The sequence below is a fragment of the Branchiostoma belcheri genome, unplaced genomic scaffold, assembly GCF_001625305.1.
Source record: "Branchiostoma belcheri isolate BF01 breed outbred unplaced genomic scaffold, Haploidv18h27 scaffold74, whole genome shotgun sequence".
Classification (NCBI taxonomy): Eukaryota; Metazoa; Chordata; class Leptocardii; order Amphioxiformes; family Branchiostomatidae; genus Branchiostoma; species Branchiostoma belcheri.
The window spans coordinates 481,223-490,980 of NW_017804398.1; the positions used below are offsets into that span (position 1 = coordinate 481,223).

The following is a 9,758-nucleotide window of genomic DNA, read 5'->3' on the forward strand; positions in this document are numbered from 1 at the left end:
CACCATCATGGCTATTTTTGGTTAGGCCACACTGATTTAATTTCTGGAAGATCTCTTGCGAGGCTCTGGCCTGGGTGGCATAGTGGTCCGTAGTCCATGGTAGCTAGCGACAATTGGGAGCCGGACTGCGGAGGATGGCACCCAGGCTGCCGAAGCTCCACTGAGCTCAAGAACTCAGTACAGTGCCGACTCAAAATTATAAATGCAAGCATGTGCCAGCTTGTGGTAAGAGTAGCCATGTGCCACAATCCCAGCATTGTATTTCTGTGGTTTAGCATCATTTTTGGTTGAATTTTTTTATTCGCCCTCGCGCAATAATTTGGGGGTCTTCAGAGTCCTTGGTTCAACGTTATTAATATTATGGCCCAGGGACACCTGTTTGGAATGGACTAGTCCTTTTTGTGGTCTTTGACCCGTGAAGTGTTCTCCTATGAAGTTGCCAACCAGGCGCCCAACAAAATAGGCTACACTTTTTACTATATCCTTTTAAGATGTGTTCACGCTGGGTGTACTTTGGCCTTACGTGTCTCACAGTGCAGTTGTCTTTCTCCGTGTGCAGTGCCGAGTCAGTGCAAATGATTGAAAGCAAGGTAAGAGTTCCATTCTTCGTCATCTGGGCATTCAGCGAACCTGTAACACCAGTTTGTAACCACCATGATAGCTGACAGTTTTCAAAATCTATCCAGTTCCAGAGTGACGTAACTGTTGTCTTCTGCATTACACCTGAACGTTTTACCTTATACACTGAGTATTGTATTGTATGGTAGGTTAACCAGAACCATTGATGAATGCAGTGCAAAGAGTAAGCTGTGGTTAGGTGTGGCATAACGTTTCGTATGCGGAAAACAAAAATATAGATCCTATGTCCGCCCCTTTGTTTTGTTACGTTTCGCGTGAACGGTTCTCTGAAGCTGCACGGTACCGCAGCTTTGTTGTGTGACGTCATATACATGACATGACCTTTATGTCTCACAGGTCTGGAATGTGCCCTCGAGGTAGCCCGTCACAGAAAAATGTCGAACGGTCTCTTTAACTTACATTATAATCGTTTGTATAATGATGCATGTATCTAGTTCTCATCTGTGTTGGTAGAATCCATAGTTATAGAATTTGAGCTTAGTTCCAACACACAAAAAAAGAAACTATAAATTTTCGGTCGATCTCGTCAACCAAACCTTCGTCAGATGTATGATCCACTGTCTGACTCTCCTTACATGATATTTGATATGTGATCATGAATAGGCCTGGATGACACAGCAAAATGATAAGATTTTATAGGCTAAGTAACTTATATAATAAGTTGCATAAGTAGTAAGGAAATGCTAGAATAGGCTTGTTTGTAAGATAAGATTTATTGTAGAGCTCTTGTTATTTGGTTACAGAATGTCATGAAATGGTATCAATTGTGCAAATGAGGACCTAATTTGCATAATAAATGAGAGACATTTATCATTTGTAAAAGTTAACATCATATAGCGAATGTATTAGCTCGTGGTATTCTAGTTATCTACATGTATCAAACTAAGAACATTTGATATGACGTCACTTTTGACATCCCGACAAAATTCAGAGCTTAGTCGATTGAAAATACATGTAAATCCAACGTAAGTTTATTGCACATTTATAAATAAATATTTACTCTAGTTAGTCTACTTTTAGTTTAAACTAGGATATAAATAATGCAACAGTATGATGGCAACTTTTAACACCTCGGAAGTTTTGTTTCCTCTGACAACAACATAAGTCATCTCATAAGGCAGTCTTCACCCCTCCTGAATAAAATTCAGGCTTATGCCACACATGGTATGATATTTAAAAATTTGAGCTAGAAAGGTAACATTTGCAAAGCAAATGCATAATGTTTACCTTCACATGTATTCTTCTCTGTTAATTCTTACTCAAACATATTCACATATATGGTGTCAGCAGTCTAAATCTCTCCTACTATAAAATTGCAACATTATGTAACCCAACACCTGTTACTATGATGAGAGACTTTTGACGTCACGTGTTGACGTCACGGTATTGTTTCAGGTCATTGACCAGGTCAGAGATCAGTGTTTGGAGAAGAAGAGGAAGAAAAAAATCAATATGTTTTCCTTCGGTAAACACAAAACGAATTGTATTTTATCCTACCTTATTGTATTGAAGGCACGTTTTAACGACATTCTTTTTAATGACATCAAATGAAAACTGCAGGAAGCATTTCATTACTTTGTGGAACTGAACAAGGACAAGCTTGTTGTAGTGTTCTTCACTGCGACTTGGTGTGGTCCATGCAAGATGATTGCACCGAAGGTTGAGGTAAGCAACATCTGTCACATTAAGATAGTTGCATCAACTTTATTTTAACCAACGTCAACACAAAAAGGTCTTGTCCATATAGCAAATGTACAAAATTTATTTACAGGAGTTTTCACAGTGCTTTGAAATATGTCTGTATAAGCAGATATGAGCAACTTGCCTGGGTACCAAACCTATTATACTTATAGCTCCCGAGTCCTTCATCTTCTCCGCAAAAAGGATGTAGGACTTGGGAGCTGTAATAGGTCTGGTAACCAGGCTAATGAGCAACGGTGGTTGTGACTAACGGTATTGAAGGGACTCTTTGAACAAAACAAGAATTCTCTTATTGGTATCTTTTACAAATATTGAGATTTCCATGAATTATTTTTTTTCACTTACGTTGGGTTGTCAGTGACCTTCAGATTTGCACAAAAATTACCTGAATCAATGCATCACCACCAAAGCTAGCAGTTAAGAGTCAAGAACGGTTTTACCATCGTTGTCATCATATTTTGTTACAGGAGATGGCTGCTGAGTTTCCTCGGGTAGTCTGTGGTACAGTGGACATCGATGTAGCTGACGTAAGTAGCTAGAGTTCCACGATCTCATACCTTCGCCAAATGATGTTAACATTTACGGAATTATATGTTTCTAATTGATTTACTTGTAGGTGTCCCGGCCTGCCACAGTTGAGACACAACAAAGTTGAAATATTTTGTGCACGTAGTTGTAGTTTCTCTTTTCGCTTCTGACGCTTTGTCTCCAACTGCTTGCAGCGTTTTGCTTGTCCCTTCGATAGGTCATCACTCAGTAACTGCATGACACCGTGTATGTGTGCGCGTGTGTGTCTTCTTATTTAGAACATTATGTTATTTACAGACACATCCATATATACCCATATATTTTTCATGCAGGACGTTGCAGCGGAGTGGAAAGTCAGCTGTATGCCAACCTTCTTTTTCATCAAAAATGGCGACAAGGTACTGTGTGCATTTGTAATTGTTTCATCTTGTGTCCCTGAGAGAGCTGTCTATACCCTAGCCATCTTCAAACAATAGGTCAGCATTATTGCAAACGTTTTATGCAATTTTTATACATAAATTTTGATTCATGATTTCAAGGTAACTGGCGCCGTTAATGAGCCAACCATATATCTTCCATTATCTACTTGAATTCTATTTTCAGCTATACTGATTTCAGTTTACATTTCTTTGTTATGTTATGTTATGTTATGTTATATTACTTTTATAATTTTCATTTAATACAAATTGTATTATGATATGTTTCCCTGGGTCCTCTTGGAAATCAGCAATTAATGTTGAAAGGGCCACCAAGTCTTATTCAAGATGAAATAGATAAATGGACAACAGTTAATGATCTGTGCATGAAAAATATTCTGTATTCAGTCCAGAAACGCGATGAAGTGCTGGTTGTTGTTACTATTACAGGTTGAACAGATGGTGGGTGCCGATGCGGACAAGTTACGGGGGTTGATGTATAAGCATCAACGCCCGTGGTGAACGGCATTTTATATTTACATTTCATTAGCATATTTGACCAGCGTATTTGCAGACTGAACTTTAATTGATATTCAAGAATTCAGCTGATATATGCAGGATTGCTTATACATGTGTTTTGGCTTATACATGTGTTTTGTTCCATATTGAAAATATACTGGTCATACTTGTACAAGTTCCAATAGCGAACAAAACGCAGTTCCATGGATCAAAACTAAACATATTTCATATCTAGACTATCAACGTAGATTATTAACAGTACAAACTTCCATTCTGTAACTTTTCGCTATTGTTATTCATGTAATGTAAACTAATGGCCCGTATAGCAGGTTGTGAATTATTATGTAATGTACCATTTCGACTTAGTTTGCCATGTAGTTTTCGTGCAATTAAGCTTGATGTGTGTTGGTTGATGTGTTGCCTTTCGAATATCTGTGTAGCTCTTTGCTATAGTTTTTTTTGTAATGTAGCCGATGTATGCATCGACCCGCGCAGCTAGTTGCGAATTGTCATTTTCCGTAATATTCCGACCAAGGTTGCCAATGCACAGGAATAAAATTTGGTAGCTTGTAGTACGTATATTGGCTTCCTTTTATCTTTAATAACGTGTATCATGTCATGGAGGTAATTACCTGACTAGTTTATTTTTTTCACGAACGCAAAATTATATAAAGTTGCAATATTCCAGAGAGGGTATAAACTGTGTGCAAGTCTCTTTAAAAGTTCCCGGCCTGGATGTAAATTTAATCATTTGTTCCAAACGCCGCGGTTTAACCACGAAAAGTCACCTCTTAAGTAACAAATCCTTTAGTTATCCTCTATGGAAACTAACAAGGCTTGGTATAAGTCCCCCTAGCATCGTTAATGGCATACGTGTATGCACCAGAGGTACCGAACAGTAATTGTACAACCTTTATCTACATGTGTCTTAACGAACACGGTGGCTGCACTCGACATGCTGATGTGTGTATGAATGAATCATTATACCTCATATCAATGTATTTCAAGGTAGAATGTGATTATCTACTTTTAGTTTACTATACGGCTTCCTGGGGTAATGATTACAGTGCATCAGGGCAAATCGGGCAAATGAAGTGTTTTGGACCTACAGAAATTCAGCACGGAGATGTGATTTTGAGAGTGAATATTGTGTTTCGTTCCATTATTCAACTTAGCAGAAGCAGTGAGAACATACGTATTTGGGCGACACATACGTATCACCTATTAGTAATCCACTTGTTGGACTTTCCTCGCTGAAATTGGTTCATTTGTAACGTACGCCATCCCTAAAAAAATTAGATTAGACTCCTGCACATATATTATGTACATGTCAGTTTTTGGGGCCAATACGTACGCAGTTTGTGACCTTTCAAGCTGATGAAACTACTGTGTTTTGACGGTCTAACACAGCTCCGATGTCAGCGTTACGTATAACATGATATGGATGACATTTGTTATGGACATTGTCAAATCATGTCGCTGTCGCACCTAATTAGCCCTGTAACGAAGTACATGTAGCTTCTTTCGCAACTTTCCTCCTATGATGACCGAATGTTGTTAAAAGGCCTTCTGTGACCGTTCGTTTTTCTAGATCAACTTTTTTGTTACTAGCTCATCCAGGATTGATAGTAAGACGCGATTAGTCGTGTTTGATAACAGTAAAGGCGGTGTCAGAGTGAGATAACTGTGCTAAGATATAAACCAGTGTCTCGGCCGTTGGACACGTGTTGGTAACGTGCTGGAACGGACGTACAAAATCTACTGTCGGACTCTGTTCGCAGCTAACAAATTTTATCTATACTTAGAAGTTAAGTGATATGTTTTGTCACTATGAGAAGCATGTGGTATACATACGCACATACTAGTAATCCACTTGTCGGTGTTGGTTCGCTTAAATCAAATCGTTTGTAATACACGCCATCCCTCACAAATTAGATTAAACGTCTGCACATATATTATGTACATGTAACACTTTCCCCTTTCAAGTGGCGTCCTTGGGATGACAGCGTGAAGAATCAAGGCATCAAAAATAGGCGAAGAATGGCGAAGAATCTTGTTAACTCGTCTAAATCTGGTCGCGTATTACTTACATAACTACAGTTGCTATATGGACATTACCAAACCAAGCAACAACCCAGTAGGCAACGTGTTATGTTACTCTCCAGGAAATGGCTCTATTAATTTACATCACATTGAAGTAACAGTTGCATACGTTGTCATGACAACAATTAAAATACAGTTACTAGTACTATACTCAGGATCGCTGCAGGCTCGTCTGTTGTGAAACTACTGACTTGGACTGACTCAGTTTTACATTCCAGTTTGTATACACGTGTGTATAAACAACCATGTGACTTATACATCTGAAATTTCAGTTTCTTAAATAATGAAAAGTGGATCATCTTTATTAATCTGCCCTCCATGTTTGATACCGTGTTTTGATAACAACACATGGACAGTAGTTTATTCTGTGGGTCATTTTGCAATCTCGTCGTGTCGGCTTTACTATGAATAAGAACTTGTTATTGCTCACGTACGTCTATCTATCTCCAACGTACAATTCCGGGTCCAATTCGTCAGCCATACCTGTGCCAGTTTCTCGATATCGATTCAGACTCACGAACTACATTAGATTGGCAAATTGCAGTGGGGTTGACTGGTTCAAATAGATAACAATATGAACGATTCTTAGAAGGCCCCGTTCTAATTGCATTCTATAGATATGTGATCGAAGGTCCATGGTAACTACAGCGATTGAGAAAATCACAAATTTTTAATCTCCCCATCATGTCCTACCCTGTCGGTAAAAATTCGGGCCTTTGTTTTCATTAGGACCTTCCTCATCTGCTATGGAAACTAATAAAATACTTAATAAACTAGAATAATAATAGCATCATATTCATAATAATTAAATATGTATTTTTTCTTCTTTTCCTAGAGCAAGCGTCTATACCAGAAAACTTTGTTACCAAGCACAGTAGAAGTATCCTCACTCACAACACCTAGACGTAACGGAAGCTTCTGTTGAGAGGTGGTGCTGTCCTTGGTACTGAAATCTAATTTGTTTGTAGGCACAGAGACGAGATCTCTGGGCGTCCATAAGTCTTTTTGTGAGCCCTCAATGATGATCAAAACGTTTAGTTGATGTGCTAAAAGTTTCTATGGTCACAATGGTCTTTCAGCCGTGCGAAATCAGTGTCGATACACGAGCATACAGACACACGAGCACTGGTCACAAATATGTCCACTCATCATTCCCTTGGCAACGAAAGGATTCTCGACAAATATCCCCAGGTAGAATGCTTTCTAAACGATAGAAACAAGAGATGACAGTGGAAACAACCAAAGTACGCCAGGGATGCTTAATTGGCCCCTGGAGCTATTACCTTACCCTTTCACATTCTAATTAATCAAGCTTGCAGCAATCGGATGACGAGAGAGATGTTTTGCTGCTTATCTGTAGCTTTACATTGACGCACGTACACGTAGTAGGGTAGCCACGCGTACAACGCGTAGTTCAACGGAACCTTCCACCTGATTTGCATTCAGGTCATTGACTTCCGTCAGCTTTGCTGCGTCAGTTTGCACTTTATTTGATACCTATTCGCTGTCTAAAACCATGGAGTCTGACAACTCAAAGACTAGTGCACGAGATATGGCGGCTGTTGTTCCAACAGACCTATAGAGCGGGAGGAGGAGAAGGGTACCTTCAGAACGTCGATCCTGAAATACACTGTCATTAGTGAAAGATGAAGACAAAAGACCTGAATTGCCAGATACGTGCAAGATCGAGGCCACAATCAAGTTAGTTAGGCAGAAGGATTAGGGTTTGGCGGTTTACCGATACACCGGCACCGATATCCATTATAACGGCGAGCCAGGGAGATAAGTATTGATAGGCAATCTTATCTAGCCTAACCATACACCAAATCTAATCATGATTCAAAGGGGCATAGCTTAGACACTGTGGGTGCGTCCACATATGTGAGTAGGTGGGATGAAGTTGGAGTAGATGTATAAAAGTTGATTTACCAGCTGTAACAGAGCGATGAGGATTGAATGAACCGATGGAGAAAACAGTTTATTGTTCAGGTGCATGATCATTGCCACAAAAACTGTCCATGATTTTTTAAAATTCAGTTACAACTGACACACGAGCGATTATCATTTCTCAGAAAGTAACAAAGCAGTGTGGGTGTGTGAACCCGGAGGCTTGCGGTGCGAATGATTGTGGATTGCCGTGGTTGTTACCATGTTGTTACTGACGGCTGCCCGGCTGATTGGTGGCGATGGTGCCCGGCGGATTCAGATGCACAGATTTTACTGTATATGCATGGTGAGATGGGCGGTATTGTAGGTACAAGACGTGGCCTAAAAACAACCCAACAACAACCACAAAACTTGAAACTCTGTGAAGTATTTAGAGTTGTCATGAATTTCCTGTTTTCTTATTATTTATTGTTGTGAATTTCTCTCTGATTCTGTGCACATTCAACTGTTGCACACATGCTATCCTTGCCTGGGTTCCTCCATCATAGCATTTACTTGCACTCAGACCATTTTTGACCTACAATTCGACCTTTCTGTCAGTGTACGGTTACACCGTTCCCATCACTTTCTGTGCCCCTATTGGGTTCAAATAACTCTAGATTTTCTACTTGGTAGAGCTTAGTAGTAACATTTATTCATACGAGATGGGAATTGCACTGACCAAAAGTCGAAGTAGGCTAAGCCGGGTTCCCACACCCATTTGTCTGGCGTGATTTGCTGGAGCGAACTGGAGCCAACATAAGAAGAGACTTACTAAGGCCATCTCGTGTTTGACTTTTGGTCTTTGCATCCCTCGATACATTTCGCAAGAATAGACCAAGGGTTTTAACACTTACGCCTACGAATGAATCTACCCATCCGGTTTGGCACATGGAGGATAAACGCCAGCTGATCCCAAAATGTGAGGTACGTGAATGCATGATGTAGTGACCTTTGTGCAGATCCAATTCGCAAGCTCCAAACACAGGAAATAATAAGAATAATAGAAAGGTAACATTTGCAAAGCAAATGCATAATGTTTACCTTCGCATATGGTCTGCTCTATTAATTCTTACTCAAACACATTCATATATGATGACAATAGTCCAAATCCCTCCTGCTACAAAATTGCAACATGGTGTAGCCCAATACTAGTTACCATGGTTACAGACGTCTGGTTCAGGTCATTGACCTTGTGCTAAATGAACAACCTTATGTACAATCAAGGAGAAAATTAAAATAAGGCAACTTAATGGTAAGCAGGAACTTAACATAACATAACAGAAGAATAAATGGTTCAAACTATGCAATACATTAAATGATATTGAGGTAAATCAATCAAATGAATAATAACTACTGAAGGGAGGAATTTGCAAATCAATGTACAATTGGCTTTAGTTTTGGTACCGCCCTTGTACGCTCCCTGGTTTATCAAGTACGACGAAATGGTCGCCCGTGCCAACAGGAGACGGCCCAGGAAATACTCATTTCTTTTCACTGCTCTGCTTCTGATGTTTACACTATCACAGCTACAGTAGGATAACGACGACCAAACCATAAATTATCTAGACAGAAAATGACTGTTTCGTGGCTAGCGAGTGACGAATACAATATGGAACATCAGTCGCTATCGGTTTGTTTTGCACCGGTGCGTCATGCGAGAGCTGTAGGCGTTTACTAGATAACGATCTAACGGTAAGTATAAACACGATTAGCGCTGTGCGTACTGTGTTCAAATTGGATTACATGTATAAGATCAGTAGTAACACTCTTTCCCTCTTCTATCACCAGTAATTAGATCAACCTTTGAAGAATGCAGTCTTAATATTTAATATTCTGATACCAAGCAAGGTGAAGCCCCTGTCATACGATGATACATTCAGAACCTTCCCCCGACCACTAACCAACTAAGGTTGGCTGACGTTC

At 39.7% G+C, this 9,758-nt stretch overlaps 1 protein-coding gene across 1 annotated transcript; it reads left to right on the plus strand.

Moving 5' to 3' along the window:
* The first annotated feature begins 497 nt into the window (after nucleotides 1-497).
* On the plus strand, nucleotides 498-4,695 carry LOC109485328 (thioredoxin-like). Its single transcript, XM_019788879.1, has 5 exons — nucleotides 498-590; nucleotides 2,200-2,304; nucleotides 2,808-2,867; nucleotides 3,201-3,266; nucleotides 3,735-4,695. The coding sequence occupies exons 1-5, from the start codon at nucleotides 576-578 to the stop codon at nucleotides 3,804-3,806; spliced, it is 318 nt and encodes a 105-aa protein (XP_019644438.1). The 5' UTR covers nucleotides 498-575; the 3' UTR covers nucleotides 3,807-4,695.
* The last annotated feature ends 5,063 nt before the right edge of the window (nucleotides 4,696-9,758 follow it).

What these genes read in the sequence shown, in the direction of transcription:
- LOC109485328 (XM_019788879.1), top strand. An exon ending in TGGACATCGATGTAGCTGAC is followed by an intron (nt 2,868 to 3,200) that starts GTAAGTAGCTAG and finishes TTTTTCATGCAG; the next exon opens with GACGTTGCAGCGGAGTGGAA. An exon ending in TCATCAAAAATGGCGACAAG is followed by an intron (nt 3,267 to 3,734) that starts GTACTGTGTGCA and finishes TTACTATTACAG; the next exon opens with GTTGAACAGATGGTGGGTGC.